The following is a 23,516-nucleotide window of genomic DNA, read 5'->3' as shown; positions in this document are numbered from 1 at the left end:
CATTATCTGCAGTGATATAATATTTTTCATTTCAATGTTTTTAGCACAATTACTGTACCCTATGGGTGTCTTTCTTATTGCTTTAGAATGTATTCATTTCAATACTGAGAGTTCTGAAGACTAACACCTATATATGTATGTGTATATATATGCTTTTGTACAGGTAACAAGTTCTGGGTTTTCAAGGACACTACTCTCCAGCCAGGGTATCCTCATGATTTGATAACACTTGGAAGCGGAATTCCTTCCCATGGTATTGATTCAGCAATTTGGTGGGAAGATGTTGGGAAAACCTACTTCTTCAAAGGAGATAGGTTGGTATAGGAATTCTTCAAGGAAACAATTTGGTGGATGTCGACTAAGCGTGTTAATCTTCTCTGTTATTTCCCTAAAGAGGTTGAGCCACTTCAACAGCTCAGTGGTTTTTGTGGACGTAGTTAATTCCTCCTGCACAGAGGGCCATACTTCTTTCATATTTCTTATAACCTGTATTATAATTATGTTAGCATACTGAAATGAGGTGTCTCTTTCCAGTGGAAAGTTATGATTTAGAAGTCAACAGGCAAGTCACAGTTGTGACAAATTTAAATTTAAATATTCCAAGTAATGTAATTAGCTTGCACTCTCACTTTATTTGGGTAGTTTCCTGGTGTTTAGTCTTATGTGCACTCTTACCTCCTTTTTAACCTCATTTCTAAACTCTAGCACATAAACAGGCAACGCTTCATTTGAAGGTTTTTAAGGTCAGTGAAAATGGCTTTGTTGCTACTATTTAAAAATGAGATAAGAAAGGAAAATGACAGCTAACCCAGGAAGCTAGAGAACAATTTAAGCAGTTCCGTAGGAATTATTTTTAAATAAAGCCTATGGTTTCTTTCAGAAGGGACGCTCATTTTTATGATTAATAAAGAACAGAAGAAAAATGGTAATATCTGAGTTCTCCTCCAGTCCTGAAACTGACTTCCACTTGTCACTTATTGTCTCTGTGTCTTCATTTCCTTGTCTGCAAAAATAAAGGAAAGAATATTTGTCTACTTTATAGAAATGTCAAGAAAACCCATTAGTTTTTGAAGCTCTGCAAGTTATCTGAATGATGGATTTTATAAGTTCAGGATGTTACTATATTTGTTGATTAATATATTCTGGGTGCTCAAGGCACTAATAATAATAAACAATTAATAAACCAATAGAAAACTTATTCTTTCCTAATTATTTTAATGTTTATATTAGTATTGTTAGAAGTATGATTGCTGCTGTTATTACTGTGTGGTACTTAGGATTATGAGACATTAATAGTATTCTTAGATGTCTTCAGAAATTAATTTAATGCACATCACAGAATATTTTTAGTTTACTAGTTTAGTAGATAACACTATATTTATAATCTTTTAGCAGTGCAATAATATTGCTTTACAGACTGCCACAACCAATTGTATTGTTAAAGGTTTTGTTTATATGTTTGTTTTTAAAGAAAAATAGTTCTTCAGCTCATGGTAAAGAAGGTAGAAACTAAGTAAAAATTTAGTGGTGTTTGAAAATTAATTAAGAAAGACACCTGTACAGTTTGCTTCCTCTTGTTCAGAAGATTGATTATTATATTTTTTTTTCATGTAAGTTCATTTTCAAATAACAATTTCCCACCTCCACACACCTGGGAAAGTATGTACAGTAGGAATCTTACATGACCTGCACTTCCCTTAGTCTTTATTCAGCAGTGTCCTTTTATATTTCCATGCACAAACAGTTACTTATAGTTAACAGTTTCAATAATAATAATAATAATAATAATAATAATAATAATAATAATAGGTAATAACATTTTAATAACATAAAAATAACTTTCAGGAAAAAAAATATGTTGACAAAGAAGTTTCAACTTAGAGCTAACAAGCAGAATGAGACTCAGCATGATATAAATGCATTACAGTATGTAAGAAGATCGAAGAACATGAACCTTGCAGAGATAATTGAGCTATTATGGGATATTGACCACCAGTGGGAGTAAACCCATATACCACTAAGCTTCTCGATGTGTATTGTTTATATCACAATTTTTTCTTTTTAAAGTTAGAGTTGAATTCTGCTGGTTTTAGTAGTACATATATATCTACTATAGGGCTGTATCTAAGCCTGAGAAAGGTATGAATGTAGCTGCTTAGTGGCAGAAGGTAGTAATGAAAGGAAAACAAAACATTATACTAGCATAAAAATAACAATGTTCCTGCTTATGTAACTCAAGGACATGTACACTTGTTTTGATGGTAATCTTCAGTAAAGGAGCTTCAGGGCAGAATCTAGACAGAGTTAAATCTGCCAGAACAATGGTATAAATAAAAAGCAGTTGGAGCAATAAAATATCAAGCATCTAATATTATATATAAAATTAAAAAATAAATATTTAGAAGTTCAAATAGTAAATGATATTATAATACCTGCATGTCTAAACTAACTCATGAAATGACGATCATTATTATTACTTGAAGTGATCCATTTACACACAAAAGATAACTCTTCCAAGTAATTCTATAAAAGCATGAGAGGGTCCAAAAAATTGCAGAAAAACATTTTGCCCACTCTTATTCCTCTCCTTAGAACTGAATAGTGTAGGACAAGATGATAACATGGTTGCTGCACTTCTTGACACCTGGCCTTGTTTATGCCCCTGTTTGGTGTGAGTGTTTTTTGCACTTTTTAGTTTAAATGAATCTTTTTTTCATTCATAAAGCTTAGCTTTCTGGTAGTTTACAATATTGTTAAGTAAACAGTATTAACTAGAGGAAAGAACACATTTTAGCAAATGTTTTCCTATATTTTTACAAAACCACAAAGTGCATTTTCATTTATTTTCCCCCTGTTACTCTATCAGTCTTTGAGATACAGTAACACAGTTTATATAGTTGGTAAAGCTCAAATCATTCAAGTCATCACTGGGGAGTCTGCTTGTGAACATTTTGCATGCCAAGGAAAGACAGAACTAGGTTTTTCCTTACCCTGTGGACATGCTCATTATTTCAGCACAGACTGAAGAGATAGTATCATGATCAGTCTTTTCCTAATTGGATTTCTCATCAATGCTGAAAAGACAATGCTTTCAGGGCTTTCAAGTGTGTACTGACTGTGTCCTCAAAGATGTTTTTTAATGGCAACATATATGTTTGAAAGTCCTATAGGACTGCCTGTTTCCATCCTGCAAAAACATAAAGGCTAGTAAATGGAACTCGCTGGAAGAGCTCCAGGTTGGAAGAGAAGAAATGAAAATGAATGGAATTAAGCAAGAAAGAAAGGGGGTTCTGGGAAAGAGGGACAGAGGAAAAGATAAGATAATTGATAAGAAATGCAGATAAAAATGGAGATTAAAAAATAGAAGATTAAACTCAGTGAAGAGTGAGAACACAGAAATGAGAACAAACAAATGTGGAAAGAGAAGCTAAGGCTGAAGAAATGCAGAGTCAGGACATGAGTAATAGCTATCTGCAGTAGTATTGATTTCAGATCTTTGTTTGCTACTTCTACATGTTGTTTCATTCTCCATGTAAATTCTAAAAGATGTTCCATTTCAAAATAGCATTGTTTTGTTGGCTGGTTATTGGTGCATGAACTACTATATTAAGAAATCAGGTTATAAAAATGATTTATGCATTTGAAAGAAAAAAATAAATACAAATAATTTTTAGTGTAATTTACCAAATTTGCCACCTTTTAATTTCACTAGAATTTTAAAGCCAGGGAAATGCTGCACAGGGCAAGGTACATAAGAGTTTAATCTATTCTGTTTTTCAAAAAGATCAAGAGATGAATTGATTAGTTTCTAAGAACCTTCAGAAGGAAACAAATATTGTCCACTTAAGGACTCTAATCTACCAGGATATATCATAACAACCATTTCTAAAAGCTGAAGTCAAATGGTTCAAATTATAAAAAGGGTCAAGATTTTAGCAGGACTATATTATTAATACAGGTGATATGGAGACTGGCTGCCTTTTTAGGTGATTTTTCACAAGAATAAAGCTGAATTTGGAAAACTCCCAGAAAACTATGCTCTAACTTAGTGTAATTTAAATTAGTGGAGCCAATCCAAATATGTAATAACCTACCCAAATATTATAGCAATATACACAGAGAAACTAAGGATACACTATGATAATACTTAGATGCATACAGCAATTTAATCATCTGCATAAGAACAAAGAAAATATCAACATTATTTCTAAGTGTAAATAAAATCAAAATTTTAAATACTTCTCTGATGTTCAGGTTGCGTAAAATTTGCATAGTGAGGCTTTTTAATTAGAGAAAAGCTGGTTGACAATGATGCACAAGTGCATTTAAAATTTTCGCTTGCATTGTAACAATTTAATAAAATGACCAGCTACAGTAATGTATATTCATAGGGAGTCAAGTTAAGCATGCTGGCATTTTTGTGATTAAAATGTTAGTTAAAACATCTGTGTACCTTTTTTTCATATGCTGCATCTCTTTGTTTCACTGTGTCCTAGACATCAGAATTGCTGATGTTTATAAGTGAGACACAAGTTGATTTAGTTGTCAAAGTGCAAAAATCTTTTATTTTTTTTCAGTGTACATGAAACAGTTATCTAGTTTGCAAATAGATTTTATTTCTTTGTTATTTGGTAGTATCTAAAAACTCAAGTATTCCCATTTGTGACTATTGAATATAGCGAATGTTAGAAGGAAAAAACTAAGTAGTTTCTGGCCTGCTATGTTATAATCTTTCTTTCTTTCTTTCTTTCTTTCTTTCTTTCTTTCTTTCTTTCTTTCTTTCTTTCTTTTTTTATCGTTTTCTTAAAAAAAAAAAATCAGGTACTGGAGGTACAGTGAAGAAATGAGATCCATGGACCCTGGTTATCCCAAACCAATCACAATTTGGAAAGGTATCCCAGAATCTCCTCAGGGAGCCTTTGTCCACAAAGAAAATGGTATGCAAACACATTTCTGTTTTACTAATTTGCTAATTTACTAACACGCTTTATGTAATACAGAGTAGCAGAGCACTGAATGACTATTTGTATTAAGTAGTGGAGGAATTTATGAACAGAGGAAATATTTCCTGCTATAGAACTCGGTTTTGTGAAAAAGGCTTTGTTTGCTTGCATGTATCACTTAACACAATGAAGGGGAAAGATCTTTCAAATTTAGCATAATAAACATTAATTTTCATTTTTTTGTTTGTTTTATTCTGTCAATTCATTTAATTATTTCTGTTCTCTGCATTAATTATTTAATTATTATTAAAGTATGTCTTAAAAATTCTTCTTAAAGAATTAAAGTATGTCTTAAAATGAATTTTCTAACCACAGTATATCTCTATTTTACTACTGTCAAGGCGTTGGCTGTTTATACAATTTAGAAAGTAATACCTTTATTCTGAATAACTAGAACAGGGAAACCAGATCTTTATCTGAATAGAAATCTTAATCTGAAATATCCTTAGGAATTTATGTTATCAAAGATGTCATAAACCCATGATAAAGAAATGCAAATCATGGGGATGTTAGTATAAGGTGCTACTACCTGGACCAAGATGGATCATCACATATAGGAATCTAGAATTTCAGTTAACCACAGTTCCAAATGAATGAGAGCAGTCAAAATCTCATCTATTTTATGAGAATTCAGTGCTACCCAGGGCTACTGGCAGGCTGCCCTCAGTTGCACAGAGTGTAGATCCCTTTGATGGGAATAAAAATATGCATTTGTCCTCATTTATCATTGTTGGAAGAAAGTTGTATGGCATTTATGATTTATTTATTAATAAATTTTGAGTTCGTTGTGCTCACCTCACAGGCAGCACATATATGTATTGCCATATTATTTTAATTTCCTTTTAATAAGTAGGCAAAAAGATTTCTTTCCATGTATAGGTCATTTCCATCTACTATTTCAATCTCCAACTTGATTAAGTGATTTACTATAGATTTTTTTTCCCCCAAAAAATGTCTCGTTGCTTCCTTGCTTCATCTCTGTTACATCCAGAAGTAGAAAACATCTCCGGATTCCAGCATTTTGGCTAGACTAGATTTTTTTATGTTGTTTTCCTTTGGTTTATTTTATTTTTACTGGGAAGTAGGTCAGGCATGATGACATTCTGCATGTATTACACTCAATAACTAACTGTTGTTTGTAAATACACATATATGTTTGGAAATGGGCACAAACATTATGTATGCACACACAAGCACAATGGATATAACCTATGCTCTCTTCCCTTAATTACTTTTTAAGCATATTTCTAAAGATTACATCCAAAAGGAATTTAGCATGTATATATGTTTATATATAGTGAGGCACTGGAACAGGTTGCCAAAGAGAAGTTGTGGATGCCCCATCCCTGGAGGTGTTCAAGGCCAGGCCAGATGGGGCCTTGGCCAACCTGATCTAGTGGATGGTATCCCTGCCTATGGCAGGGGGGGTTGGAGTTAAATGATCTTTAAGGTTCTTTCCAACCCGAGCTATTCTATGATTCTATGATATCTGTATGTATGCATGTATTTATATATTTTTTTTCTTATTTTGACTGCATATCCCATAAAAAGGTTTCTCTATTGAGCTCAGGTACATGTGTCTGTCATGAATGCAAATTATCTTAGTGTAACACTCAGATGAGTGGTTTTCAAAGTACTACAGGGGCAGAACACTTATTACTAAGGCAGAAAAGACTCTTCATGATGTCAGACCCACTTCTCTTCCCCAATAGCTTTGATAGCCTGTCCAAGAGTCTTTGAATGAGGAGGGTGGTAAAACATGACATTAGATTGTGAAGAAGGTGAAGGGAAAAGGGCATTCTTGGGCTTCTCAGGAAGCCTAAAAGGACCCTAGGGCAGAAAGAAGGATTGAAAATGCCGTCATAAAGTTCCCATTAAGACCACTAAGACATTTTTCATGAAATAATGAAAGCAGGCATATCTTGAGAAATAGTTCACATCTCCACTGCTGCTTGTATGGAAATAGCAAGAAACAAAAACAGATACCAATATGAAGTAACACAACTTACTTGGAAAGAATTTGAGTGCATTTTGTCTGGATCCGTTTTCCTTTCTTTGGGTAGAAGAGCTGACATGCAAGCTTTTCTTCATAGTTCTGTTGGTGACCATTTGAAAGCATATCTTCTAATTAAACCAAATAATTTCTAATTTTTTTTTGGCTTTCCTTTTTTTTTTTTTTTTTAATTGTGCAAACCATGCAAATAAACACCTACAGTAAGTGTGATAAGAGACAAAAGGATTTCCTTCACAATTAATACTAACTAATGTCAGTATTTTGGGTTATATGTACCTGATATATACAAGTTTGTAGTTTATATATATACATTAGAATATAGATATAGATATGTCATCTCTATATAGTCTCTCTATATATATTAGAATATTTTTATAGATAATACATCAAATTGCTTCAGCTGAAGTACTTAACTGTGAGAAAAAAAAAAAAATGCTGGAAAAATATCCATCAGTTTGCATTCAGCCTATAAACAGTGGGAGGAAATTCACCCTTTGTGAAGGTTTGCTGTATATATATATATATATATACATTTATTTTTTTTTCCAGATTAATGCCATTTTTCATCTGGGATAATAAAGTAACTTAGATTTTTGTCAGGGAGTCTCTCTATTTTTTATTTTTTTTCATTTAGGCATATTTGGTAATAACATCGGATTGCATCTGAATGATCAAATAGCAGCTCCCTGCAGAAAATTTAAATGTGTACACCTGTGGTTTTTTTTGGCAAAGCTGCTTTTATTTCATACAGTTTCCTTCTTCTGAAGTACAGTGGTAGGCTATGTGACACTGAAGAGAGAGAGCTCTTATTTCTGGCTAGCAACTTATTTCAGTAGACTTTTCATCTTGAAGAGCTTGAGATGCTTCAAAGTGCATAGAGCTGGCCCTGAGGATTACAGCTCCTGTTAGGCTTTCAATGAATAAACAAATCACCTGGACCCTGGTCTGTCAAAGATAATATTTTTTGAAATTCCTTTATTGTTTGTGGTAATGCAGGAAATAAAATCTTTCTATTCTATAAAAAATAGGGGAAAACAGATTTTCTAGAGACAGGAAAGAAATGAAACTTGGAAAGTTTTGAAAGGCCCATCGGTAGGGTATATTCCTCATATTTTTTATCTTTCTAATTGTAAAATAATTTCATACCAGTAGTTTCAGTCATTGGGTGCAGATGACGTGGTTTGATCTGATATGACCATGAATAATTGCAATTTTCTTCCTCAGGCTTCACATATTTCTACAAAGGAAAAGAGTACTGGAAATTCAATAACCAGATGCTCAGAGTGGAACCTGGCTATCCCAGATCCATCCTCAAGGATTTTATGGGTTGTGATGGACCAACAGACCGAGACAAAGACCGACACAGCCCTCAAGATGACGTTGACATTGTCATCAAATTGGACAACACAGCCAGCACTGTGAAAGCCATAGCCATTGTCATTCCTTGCATCCTGGCCTTGTGCCTCCTTGTCTTGGTTTACACTGTGTTCCAGTTTAAAAGGAAAGGAACACCCCGCCACATACTGTACTGCAAACGCTCTATGCAAGAGTGGGTGTGATGTAGGGTTTTGGTTTTTTTTCTTTCCCTCCCAGGAGTTTGTGGTAACTTGAGATTCAACACAAGAGCTGTTATGCAGTTTCCTAGCTAGGAGCAGGCATCTGTCAGTCTGAAACAAAGCTGATCTTTAAAACCCAGGGGGTTGCCTGTCCTGCGCATGAGTGGCGATTTGCTCAGCTGGGAAGCTTCCATGATACAAAGTATCTGCTGTTTCTTCAGTCCTTTGTCTTTCTTTGTCATTCAATTTAGGCCTTTCCTCTGCACGCTAAATGCCCGATAAACTATCAGGATTAACTAACAAAGAGGAAAAATAAAAAATCTCCAATGTTTCTACATTTTTCCCTTAAGGCCTGTTCCCCTTTGAAAAATTTTTTGCTGAAAGTCAATTTTTTTAGAAAAACACAACAACCCGCAATGGAACTTTCAGGAAAGTGAGAAGACCCAAAACAGCTTTGTCTCCAAAGAGGATTGCTTTCTGTCTGCTATGGATAAAGTCCTATACTCCTACTTCCAGTTTGTCAGGTGGGAGACCCGGATGACACGCAGGACTTCAGACTGTTTGGACAGCCATTTTCCAACAAACAAGGGGCCAAAATATCTGCAATATAGTAACAGCCTTAATAATACATTCATTTTGTGTTTTATACAGCTGCTCTGGGCTATGTCCTCAATGTTTTAAACTCATTTATATTCATTACTATATTTAAGAGGAATCTTTTTATTGGTTTGTTTGATTTTGGGTTGGTTTTCCTGCATAATCTTTCCCAAGCTGTACCAAGCCAACTGCCCCAGGCCTTTCACAGGTCTGTCAGGAGCATTCATTCCAAAGCATGGTAAAAAGCAGTGTGTCTCTGAAGTGGATTTCAATGAACTAAAGCAACAGTCATGCTGTAGAGAAACTTGACACTGGTATTACTTTGGTGTAACCCTTTGAGAACTATTGCATTGGTTTGCAGAGTCTGGTGGATGTTAATCTTGGTTGTCATTAAATTACAGGATTGTGTTTTGGAAATACAGGTTTTAAAAGAAAAACAGTTTTTTGTTTTTTTTTAAAACGGATTTCCTGTGACTGCGAGTGTTTTTAATTACTTGCATTATTGATACAAAATCATTTATAACATAAAGAGAAAACAAACTATATTTACCAGCTACTTTCTGGTTAAATGAATCAAACATATTTTAATATCTTCTACCACTTACCAAGGATTTTTCTGAACTGGCTACAGTTTTATAGCTTAGCCTTTTATCTTAAGCATCTTGAATTTCTCTTTTAAACTATGTTGCATGATAATTCAATTTGCCTCTTCAGAGGTAGAGTTACAGTTTCAAAGGAAAACCAAAATAATGACTCCGATATTGCATGAATATCCTCTGGTGTGTTACCCCCTTGCATGTTCACCATAGTTCTCAAAGGGTTAGTCAAATCTCTGGCCTTTAGCTGAACATGATATCATTGACAGAGCCAAGGGACCACCAAAGCATTTTGTCATTACGTGTAATTTGTGCTAACAGCAGTATTGTCATTTTCATGTGACCTGCAGAGCAGGTTTGTATCAATATTTTTTTCCTAGAGAAAAGTCAGCAACTGACAGACCTCTTTATTGATTTTAGGAGCTGCTTCTTGCAGTGATAGGCTTTACAGTCACTGGGCTGTGAACTTATTAAAGATGGTCAGAATGATGCACCCCAAACGTCAGACACCTGGTTTTTTATGAAAGCCGGGATTTGAGGGGAGTAGCTTTTGCAACAATGAACAGCTTGCCTTGAACTTGATTATTGACCTGTTGACTGTCATTACCAAGTTAAACATTGTCTTCTGTGAACAGCTTCACTGTCTGAATTTCCTTAAAGTGTACTGTCCTATGTCTTTGCTCTTTGACCTTTAACTTGCAAACTGGCACAAACTGAATGGAATCTGGTGTTGCTAATGATCTAAGATGGGTTTAATTTCTTAAAAGGCCTGATGTACATTATCCAAAATTAGAGAAAAAAATGGTGAAGTGTTTTCTTAGGAAAGAAAAGACAGAAACAAAAATATTTATGATAGATCTGTAGAAAGGTATTTTGCTATGTATACATGCACACTCTAAAAATGAACTACAGTAGAAATGATTTTTTATTTAACTTGAATACAATTTTTCCATATAAAGTTATCATTTCTACAGATAGCTAGTTATTAATGAAAAGGTTATAGGAAAGTATTAAAATACTTGAAATGGCCAGTATTGGCTTTTACATAAAATGAGACTTTTGTACTACATTCAGCCAATTTCTTACTGATTTCTTAATTCACATAACTGGATCATTTTTTAGAGAGTGTAGGTATATATACACATATATTATGGTTATTATTATTTTGGTAATGAATAGCTTGACTGCCTTGAATTTATATTTATATTGAGCATAGCATGAAAAATAGTATGCCTTTTTGTTCAATTACATGATTTTATATTGATTTGAGGACTTATTTTATGAACATATGTGGCATGCTATAAAGCATTGCAAATTGTTATTTCTTAGAGCATAAACAGATATACATATGTAACGGCTAACAGAAATGAAGATTAGAAAAAGATATAGTTTTACAACAAATATGCAATGCAGATGGCATTTTCGAGATGTTTTGTAGAGGTACTGCATACTGTAGGTTAGAATTGCACCAGTATCAGCCCATAGCATTATTTAGTAAATCCAATTCAGTTGTTGCTGAAAATATATATTAATTCACAGTTAAGTAATGTAGGGTATTTACTGCGCATCTGCTCATTTGGTGAATTTGAAATTCAATGCCTCTTTGTCATATATATTAATATGTGTGTGTGTGCATGCATTTGTGTATTTAGAAATGCATGCACACACTCACATACACATACATGCATATTTTAATTCATGCATACATTTTTATTGTCAGCAATCTACTATAACTTATATTTTACTACAGACAGAACAAAATGATTCATCACCTGTTCCAATTTTGTCCCTTGGATAGTTGGTGGAAAATACTAACACTATTTACTCTGCATTTGGTTTTCCTCTACAACAGGAGAACTGGTTTTATATTCTCTTTAATTCAGAACAGCATCTCATCTGTTTTTTTGTTCACTTGAAAATTTCACTTCAATTTTGAAATATCTTTCATGGCAGCTTTAACTTTTTGTGCAACTGTTTCCCTGAGAGTAATGAAGTGCTGAGCATGTTGACTGTTGTTTTTTGATAAAGTAACAAAAATGTTTGCATTTGGAGAACTTAATTTTAATTATGCAGGAAGGTAAGTGTGATAAGTCTAGTGCTTGGTATATGGTACATCATAGATACCTGAATACACAAGTTGATTATTTTCTTTTACTCTAAAGTGCATATATATTATATACAGAGAGGGAAAAGTAATATTATATTGGCATGTTTATGTCATGAAGAGCAAGATTTTGTCAGCATTTCTCTTATATACTCCTATTTTCAGTAGGTTATAACACAGTCATAAAGGTTTGTTTTAAGTCGGAGCAATTGTGGTCAGTGGAATTTCCAAATACATGTTGCCTGACTTTGAATTATGGAAGTTCAGATTAAATTAGTGGTGTTGCCTGATTTAGTTTTGAACTCAAACAAGTAAAAGTTCTAAGACAATGTTATTTTTTGAACAGTTGTTTTTCTACCAGGGCCTATAATTACAAGCACTAATCAAAAACAAAGTGATTGAATTCTGCAATCTGGGTTCCTACTCACATGTCGTAACTTTTCACATAAAATTTTTAATAAACTTTTCCATATTGCTACTGTCACGATATGTACTGTGGAACAATATAAAACTGAATATTCATTGTGTTAATCAGTTACAGTCTAACAAGCTGACTATACAGGGCTGTGTATCTTCAAAATACTACGGTCTATATGACACAGGAGGCCAGAGTAGATAACATCACCGTTTCACCTGGCCTTTTAATGTATAAAGCTATGAAAAGGTTATTGACTGTAACATATTGACACTTTTTTTTTTTCCAAAAAATACACTTAAAAAAGTATGTAACTGTATATTTACTGGATAGCCTGAGATGGAGACACTCAAATGACTCCAAAGGAGCCCTTTCAAGTCTCCTGAATAAATGTAATACATGTTTTATATCTTCCTATGAATTTTTGTTCTTTTGTTTTTTTCAAAGTGGAGTAAAGGGAGGCAATAATTAAAGGAAAAAAAAAAAGGCTACTTTTGTGAATGAAAATGACAGAAATTAATATATTCAAACATAAGGGGCAGATTTACACTTTCTCTTGGCAGTATACTTCACCTCCCAGTTGTTTGGCCAAGACTCTTGTGCTATGAGCACTGTGGGTTAAGAACAGAATGTAAGATTTAATTTTGAATTTTCAACTTTTTTTTGGCTTACTTCACAATCCTAATGTCAGTTAAATGTAGCTTTTGGTACCAAATTATATATAATAGAATTCTAGCTTGTTGGTTAGAAAAAATGTGTGTAGGGTAGAAAGTAGGTCTGCCTAAAAGCAACAGAAACATTACATTCCTATTGTTTTTTTTTTGTTTGTTTGTTTGTTTTTTTGTATTTGAACCATCACTAGGGCAAAGCTTAAAAAACGACAAATAGAAAACTGAACAGTGAATGTTCCAGTCACTGCATTTTTAAGAAACTAGAAATGCAAACTATCACACCATTAGCAGCCTAAATTGGAGATAGCACAAGATAACTAGGCTGAAGGATATGGCTGCAGGGGCTTGCTCTGTCCTGGCTTACATATATTCTTAGAATGAGGCCTAAGTTTTATCACCAATTGCAGAGGTGGCAGAAGCTGTGTACCGTAGTAGTAAGAGATTTGATGCAGCCATTACAGAACAATGGCTCCCTGTCGCCTTTTGTTGTTGTCAAGACTGTCTTTGGACAGCTCTATTTCCAGAAGTGTAAATAGAAGACTGCAGCCCTATGAGCCACAAGGAAAATCATTATTATCAGTGGAAGGAACAAATGTCACTGGCCACTTAGGTGTTCAGCTATGCTGTAAATCAAATAGTGTTTTGTGTGAGTCGAGGAACAGATAACCTGTTATTGAATACAATGCTATATCTGTGACTGATAGATCAGTGCTGTTATGTTAAGAATACTTCCTTAGTTCAAAGTACACAGACTCTAGAGAGGGTGGTTCAAATAAGACCATTTAAACATATGTCAGTTACAAAATCAGGTGTAAATGAACCATATAACATATAAACATAAAATTAATATCTGTTTATGCATATAAATCACTGATTTGTCAGCCAATGATCTCGTGAAAAAAAATGTAATGTGTGAGTCCAATCTCTCTAATCCATTCCTATGACTTATCCTCTGAGATGTCAGAGGCTGATAGAGATCAACATTGTCATCAGTGCCATAGATGCTGAAAATGTCTGGTAAACATCAAAAGCATACCATCACTTGTTGTGGACTGGCTCCATTTTACAATTGATCTAAGGTAGACTCTAGTGTTAGACAGCATAGATTCTCTATGATGTGTTATTTGAGGTATGTATGTAACTAAGAAAGCACAATGATAACTGGAGTTCATATTTTGAAGGTTCATCAGTATGTGACCACAGTAAGCATTTGTTCGTCAAATCAAAATGACTTTCAAAGTACGTAGACAGCATTGAATACAAACGTCATAAACAGGTTTTGACTCTCAGCATTCATAAGCTTTAGCATATCGTCTACAATTTGTAGTCATTTGCAGTTGCCTATCCTCTTGTTGAGATATGACTTCCTATGAGAGGTGTTTAAAGTATGTTGACCCTGTGGATATAGCCTTAAGTATTACTCTGGTCTGCCCATAGTACAGATGAAATAAATTTGAGAGACAGATAAAATATAAATGAAGAAATGTTGATTCAAACTAACATACTAAACAGGATTTTCTACACTTGGATGTGCATGCAGCACAGTGCTGCTTGCTGTCACACTACATAAACTCTAACCATTACATATGCCAGCCATTTATGATGGCACAAAGCTTTCCAGTCATACAGCTTAGTTTCTTCTGCTTCTGTAAAATGACATTGTTCACAGCTGGTAATTATAATAGCCACCACATAAACTAGAGTTTTCTATTTAGTTAATAGCCATCTCTACCCTATGAAATTGCATCATATCCTTTTTATAACTACACCCTTAATCTCTTTGGCAAGGTCTCAGCATATCTTAATTCATAGTCTTTCATGCCCCATGAATAAATAAATAAATAAATAATAAAATTTGCTCTTGCAGTAAAATATATACTGAGAATTCTCTTCATCTTGCCATCTGGCACTGACACATGGAATAATCACTTTTATTCTGTGTCATGCACGTGTCCTGGATCAGACATTTGCCCATCCATCATTCTGGGAACTGGGTTTCTGGGAAGTAGGATTAGCAACAGAAGGCTGGTATAAAATAGCTTTCTGCAGTAAGTGCTTAGACCTTAACATTATGACAACAGAGTTTGAAGAGTTTTTAGGGAAGTAATATATTACTTACATACTGTAACAATGCACTGTAGCTCTGCCAATCAGCGCATGCTCAGCTGTGTTCGCCACTTGCAGAGAGTAGTGTGTTAAATCAGAAAATAATGTTTCTAATCCATATTTCCATCCTTATATATTGACATAGTTTAAAACCCTGTCTACACACATATTTGTACTTACATGGCTATAAATAAAATTGTCAGACTTGCGGAAGCTGACAGTGCTTAGGGTCAGTATATAGTCAGTGCTAACTCATTTATAAGGTGTGAAAAAAAATTGTTTCCCTTACTATGATTTCACAACTTCAAAGAGAAAAAGGAGGTTGGCCAGTAGTGTAAAATGGTGGTTTAAAATACTCTTTATTTTTCAGTGTTAACACTTACATATTATACGTAGCCCAAAAAACACTATTATACAACTGATATAGTCAAGATTAAATGCACAGCCCCCTATTTAGGCATACAAAGAATCTAAACAGATTCATATACTATGTATGCATTGCTTGGTTATTGCCACAAAATTTTCAGTGCTCACACACTGATCACATTAATATTTTATGGGATCACCATGTTGAAGTCAGCTCTGAGCAGTTTGTTTGCTTGGATAGAGAGTTATACACATTAGGAAAGCACTGTTATATGCATTAGGAATAGATACATTTGACGATGTGTATTCAGAAGACATCACCAGCAACCTATAGCACTGTTTTAAATGATTGTGGCAAACCACAATTCACACCTGAAAGGCATAGCTGTGGATTGTATTTGCATAGCTGTGTTTCACCTTACATAATGAAGTGCTATGAACTCAGGTCATGAATCACAAGGCAGATGAAAACTATTAAAGACAAACAGACAGACAACAAAAAGAACAACCTTTAGGACATTAATTGTCAATACAATACTCACTCAGCTCACAGAAATACCTGAGATTGCTATACCCAAGAAAATTTAATGCTGAGTAGCATTCCAGTATTGAAGGAATGTGTGATGACACAAATAATCTATTCTCAGTTCTTACACTGTGTAATGCATTTGGTGAAATACTGTCAACTAAGTGTATGTCAACATTCATCCTTTGTGTGTTTCTGAAACCAAGCAGTCATCTCTTGTCAATTCATGCTTAAAAGCTTGGACTTGTAGCGTCATTCACTATTACTGTCTTACTGAGTCTGAATGTAAACTATGTTACAGGATAGATCTCCCATACAAGATACACAGGCCATCATCTGCTATCTGTGCATTGCTTTGAAGATTGTTGTCCTTGGATCACAGTGATGACAAATACAGCTTTTTAGGACCATTGAGATCTTTCTTAGAGAAAACATATATTAGTCATGAATTGTCTTTCCAAAACATCTAGGATCCACAGGAGAGCCAACTAGGTCTTTTGATCAAAGACAGCAGGCAGACACAGAAAAAGCAAGGGAAGTGCATTTCCGTTTTTCATTTCTAGAAGAATATAAGAAAAGGAATGAGAACACTTTGCTTCATAACTGCAAGTGCAAAACCAATTTGATGGGTAGGGAAGGAACCAAAGATGATGACTGACACCACAGAAAATTTCATGTACCCACTACCTTGTTTACTGACATTAGAACAAAAGGACATATTATCAGGAACTCAGTGATAGCTTTGAAAGTATTATTGATTTCCAACAAAGATAATTGTTACACTTTAGAAAGTCCACTGAATTATATATTTGATGTCATATCCCACTGGTCAGTCAAAAAGGCGCCTCAGCAGAGTTGCTCTAAATCTGACTAGAAATATACAGAGAGCACACTAAATATCTTCTACAATCGTAAATTGTTCAAGAAAGGATTAGTCAAACCAATATCATCCTGAATCTATGTGCAAAAACTTGTCACAGTGAAATGTTTTACCCTTGTTTTTAGAAATTAGAACTCCATAGTTAGCCATCACTGGAAGAACTCTGCTGGATGAGATGTTGAAGGAGAAAGAAGCCTTTACCTATGTTAGTCTATATTACAGACATGTATCTTTATTTCTGTATCTCAGTCCTGAAATATTTGATTTAATAGAAACACGCCTATGACCTCTGGATGGATCATGTATCACTTTCTTTTTTTTTTTTAATTTAAATTGATAAATATGTTCAAATTTCCGATCCCTCCCCCTTTTTATTTTTTTTTGACTGTGCCTTGACGTGTTTTGACTGATTGATACAATTTTTAATGTATTCTGATCTTGGTAGACAAGTGAGAAATGGTCTCTTAACTCTACAGATGAAGAAAATAAGATTTTGTTGTCCACCTCATTAATCAGATATATTTTCACAGTCTATCACTGGGAAATGCAGCTTTTTGTCAATGATGTAAAGGTAGTATCTTCTCAAAAACACATCATATGCACATTAGAGGAACTTGGAATATATCTTTCACTAAATCTTGTTCATTGTCCTGTACCCCAACAGCTGAGCTCCAAGTTATTCACTTCAGATTGCTAAAGTCTCTGACATCCATTGGCACAGCCATCCTTTAACTTTTATAAAAATGATGTGGCACAGCCAGCACTGACCATCATAGACTTCATGTTTGCATCTCATGGCTATTCCATTGGTCATAATGTAACGGCAAAGAGCTACCATTTTTGATGCCAGCCCTTGCACACTATTTACATCCACGGTTTATGTTGTCTGTGAGAGATGGGAAGTCTAGAAAGCTGTATTTTGAGAGTATTGGTATTATTTGCAGTGGTACCAGTTCTTTTCTTTAACCTTTTCTCTTCCGTCTTTACATTCTGATGCCTGTAATTTATGCCATAGCTACTCCAGCAATAATTATAGGACTGGACTCTCCTCTACACCAAGTCAGTTCATACACAGACATCAACCACCATTAAATTATTACTCTGGCATAACAGACTAACACTGTTGCATGGCTGAATGTTTTCCTATTATACATTGTTTTCTGAATGATCCTAATTTTTAGGTGTCATAAACAGTGTATTTATGAAGAGCTCTCCTTATCATCTGCTACTGTAGGCTGAGAATTAGATTCATTATACAGTTTATTCACAGCTTGCAGAGAAAGGTGCAAGTGTTTGACTTCTGCAGGTTTACTGTACGTGGTGTATTCCTACATGCTCAGAAGATGTTTAAGGGAGGTTATATCTGCTCTTTGCCATCCCGTGGTTGGTACTGTTAGTGGTTAAAGCGTGTATGGCTGGTTTTGTTTGGGTGTAGTCAATCAGTTTGATATGTTTATGTACAAGAAGGGTATGTGTCTTTTTTTTTTTTTTCTACTACATACACATTCTTGTTTCCATTACTTTCCAAATAACATTCACTTTTTTTTTTTCACTCCAAGTGCTGTAATCTTTTATCTATCAGAACATTATTTTTTTTTTTAGTCCTGTTTTTTGGGTGTGATTTGTGATTTTAGAAGCTGATTCTATTTTCCATGTAGTTGCCATTCTTTCCTCCACCTAATTCCCTGTAATTAAAGTAGCAATTAATCTGGTTCCAATACGTTAGCTAGAATCTGCTGCAGTTATGAGTCTCTTCCCACACCATGATATCCTTGTTTATCCTTCACCTCTGAGAAAAAGAAACAAACTTTTCATGAAGAGACAAGGATTTTGGTGCAGTTGCTAGGATGTCTCTGAAAGTGGTTTTATGCATAACATTACTGTAAAACCCACACATTGTTAAACATCAACTCTTTTCAAGCTCTACTTTTTGAAACATCCAACAGTTGCTCACTTAATTTACAAGGCCTGACAAATAACTCAGAATATAGATGTGATGATTTCTCTGTGTCATGCAAATTTCTTACCTTTATTTTCTTTTCTCAGCATAGCCCCATGCATTTCATGCCCATGTTTGGCTTATTAGAATGTATGTTAGTAACAAAATAACTGGAGCTTTTTTTTTTTTCTTGCCTTTTTTTTTTTTTCCTGCAACTAAATGTCATTTTATTATTGTTATTTTATTCTATTTTATTTTATTGGCTCACACAGCATTCTATACAGTAACCTTTTTATAACTGACATATGTTATTCCTTCAGGTAGCTTTTACTGACAAACACAAAGCTTGTTTGTGTGCAAATGCAAGGCTGACTAAATGGTGCTAAAGTGTATTATGACTGTCAGATATAATCAGGCAAAATTTTGTGGTGCTTAGACTGATTTTTTTCATTGATTTTATTGATCAACGCATTGAACAGTGTTTTATTATACACAAGTTGTCTTTTATTAGTAAATCAAGACCTCATAGTGCATTGTTAAACAAAATGGGTTAACTAATCTATGTAACAGCTCACCAAGCTATTATCTCTTTAACTCCTTATAATGTTGTGTCATTAAAGGTCAAGGGGTCATGATGATAATCTCATTGCTGTAGACCATTAACATGACTGAACATTTTCAACAAAGTACTTATGTTTACAATGCTATAACCCTTTGACTGCTGCGGCAACCTTTAACCACAGAAAGTCACATGCTAGAATCATCATTACGGTTCTTGCCATGGCAATCAAAGAGTTAAGGGCTGTGCAGTGATTTGTTTTATATTTATTAATTTATATTTATTTTTGTTTTCATTTGAGAAGGGGGGAATTGGGGTGGGGCAGTTCTTGTCTGCTGTAAGTGTCTTAACCAAGGGAAGGGTTAAAATGGCTTTTTATACTATTGCATCTTATGTACTTACCATCGTTTCATTGTGTTGTAATTAAAAAAAAAAAAATCTGTCAATAAATAAGAGAACAGAAAAAAAGTTTCCTAAAGGCATTGTGGTTTGCTTGGTACATATTACCATAAGATTTATAGTTGCTGTTCTTTAGATGCTGTATAACATTACAGCCAACTTTAGCCTCAGAAAATGAATGAATAACAGATACTGACAACACAGAGAGATATTATGGATATATCTGGGTATAAAAAGGGTAAAAGAAGGATTAGTTAATTTTTCAAATCAAAATAGAGTAGAATATCTAATTTATATGAGAAAGGTAGAGTGCCTAGCAGTGTACCTACTTCTGTAATATCTGAAGCTCCATTCATTAGACTTTACTGATGCAGACACTATAAAAAAATGATGAACAGGTGGCTAAATTTCTTCCCTTCTTTTGAGAACAAACAAAAAAAAAAAAAAGAAAAAAAATAGTGTCAGTAAAAGTTGTCTAATCATTCAGCCTAGAAATTAGCTCCCGTTTAGTTTTGTCTGCAGGTGATTGACATAAACAGCAGTTCTGAATGGAAGGGTTTAGGGAGTGTCTTAAATACCTTAGCATCTTAAGTTCAAGGAAGTGTTTGGTTTCTGAAAGAGAAGAATTAAAAAAACTTCCAAGCTGATCCATGTCTAATTTATACCATTCACTTCATAGGTGAATATGCTGCAAAACACAGAAAACTTATTAGTAAACATCTAGCAATCACAATTAGCACAAGAGAAATTTGATATGACAATTCAGTCTGTTTCAGACCTATTTTCACGATTATTTGGCAGGTAATTAATTTTTTGTTTTAATGTTTGGGCCCAAATTCAGAATTTAGCTACCAGGAATTATTCTCTTCCAAAAAATCTTTTCAAACAAGAAACACAATCAATACTAGTTTAACCAATTAGACAAAATTAACTATGAATAACAAATATTTCTAATCACTGCTTGCCAACCACTCTCACACTACGTTTGAATTATTATAGTGAATAAAATCAACTAAACATCTGTATATCAATAATTGCCAATGGAATTAAAACTTATGAATATATTATTAATGACATCCTTCAGTTCAACACAATATCTGGTGGCATGGCACAAACTTGTTTTCTGCTCAAAATAACCTAAGGATAAAGGAAATGAGTGTTTTACAGATTACCTAGCATGTCAAATGGCAAAATTCTGGGTGCTTACCAATTATGAGGACTGAAATTTAATGAATATTAGTCAATCCTAAAACTTACAAAACATGTAAGTCAAACTTCTTTTTTTCCATGTATATTGCTAGGTCACTGCTGCACTAGTAAAAATGGGTTTGTATTAAAAGTAGAATTCTGCTATGGGACATGCAAGGCTGAAATGTACATTTGAATTGTGCTTCACTAGGAAAAGAAACTAGACCCTGATCAATGCCAAACCAAAGTCCATTTGAGTTACTTTCAGCCCCAAAGGACATAAACTATTATCCTCTATACAAACATTCAGAATGCACAGGACTTTTTACAACACTTAAGCATTTTTGTTTCCTTCAACAAGAGCAATAAGAAGGACCCAGGTATCTACCTACTTGTCAGCCTCACCTCAGTCCCTGGGACGGTGATGGAAAATCTAATCCCGAAAAACATTTCCAGGCACATAAAGAGTAAGAAAATCAGGCATAGTCAGCTTGGATTCACCAAAGGGAAACCACGCTTGACCAACATGATAATCTTCTGTGATGAATTGACGAGCTAGGGAGCTGTGGGGAGAGCAGTGGATATTGCCTATCTGGACTTCAGTAAGACTGTTGACACTGTCCCCCATAACGTTCCCGCAGGTGTATGAGCTGCATGGGCAGACAGGGAAGTGGATCAAAAATTGTCTGAATAGCCAGGCCCAGATTGCAGCAGTTGGTGGTACAAAGTCTAGTTGGAGGCCAGTAAAAGAGCAGAATATCCCGGCGACAATACCGGGCCCAATCCTGTTCAAAAACTTCACTAATGATCTAGAGAATGGGGCAGAGCGTAGCCTCAGCAAGTCTGGAGATGACACGAAAATGGGAGGAGTGGCTGACAGAGAGTCTTGCTGCCGTCCAGGGGGACGTGGACATGCTGGAGAGATGTGCCAACAGGTACCTCATGAAGCTCAACAAGATGTGCAAAGCCCTGCACCTGGGGAAGAACAAGCCCAGGCACTGGTACAGGCTGCAGGCCACCCAGATGGAATGCAGAAAAGGACCTGGGGGTCCTGGTGGACAACAAGTTGAACATGGGGCAGCAATGTGCCCTTGCCTCTAAGAAGGCTAACAATATTCTTGGCTGCATTAGGCAAGGTATCACCAGCAGGTCAAGAGAGGTGATCCTTCCCATCTGCTGAGCCCTGGTGAGGCCACATCTGGAGTGAAGAGGCTCAGGGAGGATCTTATCCATGTCTATAAATATCTGAAGGGAGGGTGCAAAAAGGACAAAGCCAGGGTCTTTTCAGTGGTGGTCAGTGACAGGACAAGAGGCAATGGGCACAAACTGGAACACAGAAGGTTCCCTCTGAACATTAGGAAGCAGGTCTTTTCTGTGTGAATGATGGAATATCGCCTTGGAGATATTCAAAAGCTGTCTGGACAGGGCCCTAGGCAACTTGCTCTATGTCCGGGCTTCAGTAAGTGGTTGGATCAGGTGACCTCCAGAGCTCTCTTCCAACCTCAGCTATTTTGTGATTCTGTGATTCTAAGATTCGGTATTTGTCGCATGAAATGCAACATACAGACTTTCATTTAAGTGCCTCCTTCCTTCATGAAATTCCTTTTTTGTTTTTGTTTTTGTTTTTTTGTTTTTGTTTTCCTGATCTGAAATGTTCAAGTTATAATTCAGGAGAACCAGAGTGGAAAAGTTGCAAAAGCAAAGCAGCATCCAACAACAATTACAAAAATTGTTTGAAGAACCAATATTTTTCAAATATGTTTTTGTATTAGTATTTAATTTCTGGCAAGTGTCCAAGCTGAAATAAGTATTGTTTCTACCACACTGGCAATGTTCAATATATTGATGTGGTTTGGTTTGCAACTCATTTATCCCTTCACAAGTCACTGCAAGAAACAACTCCTAAAGAGAATGCTTAATTGCCCAAATGTTTGTATGAAATTACTGTCATTAATCTCTGTATTGATTATCTTTCTTTTCTCTTCCAGGATTCTTCTATTTTTATATATTCCCCTGAATTGACATGCAGAGGCATCCTTGTTATCTATGAATTGCTCACTTGTTGTCTAATTGCATGATAAGAAATTTATTGTGCAGTACTTTTGTGTTATGGTTCACAGACATTTTTTGCTTTGATTTTCAGCATTAGACCTTCTTACCATGACATTTGACAAGTGTGGCTGCAGCCTCCTGGTTTCTACACTGAGATCCTGTTACCTTGTCACACTGGCCAGTTTCCTGCTGCATGTCTTTGCTCATGTTTTCATTATAGCAATGCATTCAGGTTGAAAAGATACTGAAGAGGTTTTTTTTGTTTGTTTGTTTTTTATTATTTATTCTTGTTGTTCTTTTGTAAGAAAATACTATATTATCTGTGAAGGACTACTTTTACAAAGAAGATACAGGGTATCTCAATACTATACTATCCGAATCTCTCCCAGGTCCCATTTCACTGACTGTCCACATTGTGCATGCATTGTGGTTTCTCTTTTGGAGTGCACTAACTAGGTCTTTTAGAAATAAAAAGTATTTTCTTTTGGAAACAGCTATTCCAGGAACCACTCTGGCCTACTGAACAAGACAGCATCATCTCATCG

General features: G+C 34.9%; 1 protein-coding gene across 4 annotated transcripts in view; it reads left to right on the top strand.

The window, feature by feature from the left end:
• MMP16 (matrix metallopeptidase 16) overlaps positions 1-12,755 on the top strand; it is a 195,976-nt gene extending 183,221 nt beyond the window's left edge. For 3 of the 4 annotated variants that reach the window (XM_035546313.2, XM_050708948.1, XM_035546315.2), the window contains 3 exons: positions 164-314; positions 4,822-4,937; positions 8,242-12,676. In XM_035546313.2, coding sequence (XP_035402206.1) covers positions 164-314; positions 4,822-4,937; positions 8,242-8,576 — 602 coding nt within the window. In that variant the 3' untranslated portion in view covers positions 8,577-12,676. Of the gene's footprint in view, positions 1-163; positions 315-4,821; positions 4,938-8,241 lie in introns of all 4 variants that reach the window. The other variant, XM_035546312.2, reaches the window with a different exon arrangement.
• The last annotated feature ends 10,761 nt before the right edge of the window (positions 12,756-23,516 follow it).

This window comes from Cygnus atratus, chromosome 2 (genome assembly GCF_013377495.2).
Source record: "Cygnus atratus isolate AKBS03 ecotype Queensland, Australia chromosome 2, CAtr_DNAZoo_HiC_assembly, whole genome shotgun sequence".
In the NCBI taxonomy this organism is placed as follows: domain Eukaryota; kingdom Metazoa; phylum Chordata; class Aves; order Anseriformes; family Anatidae; genus Cygnus; species Cygnus atratus.
Note: the sequence above shows the minus strand (reverse complement) of the source record. Positions and strands in the feature narration are given on the sequence as shown.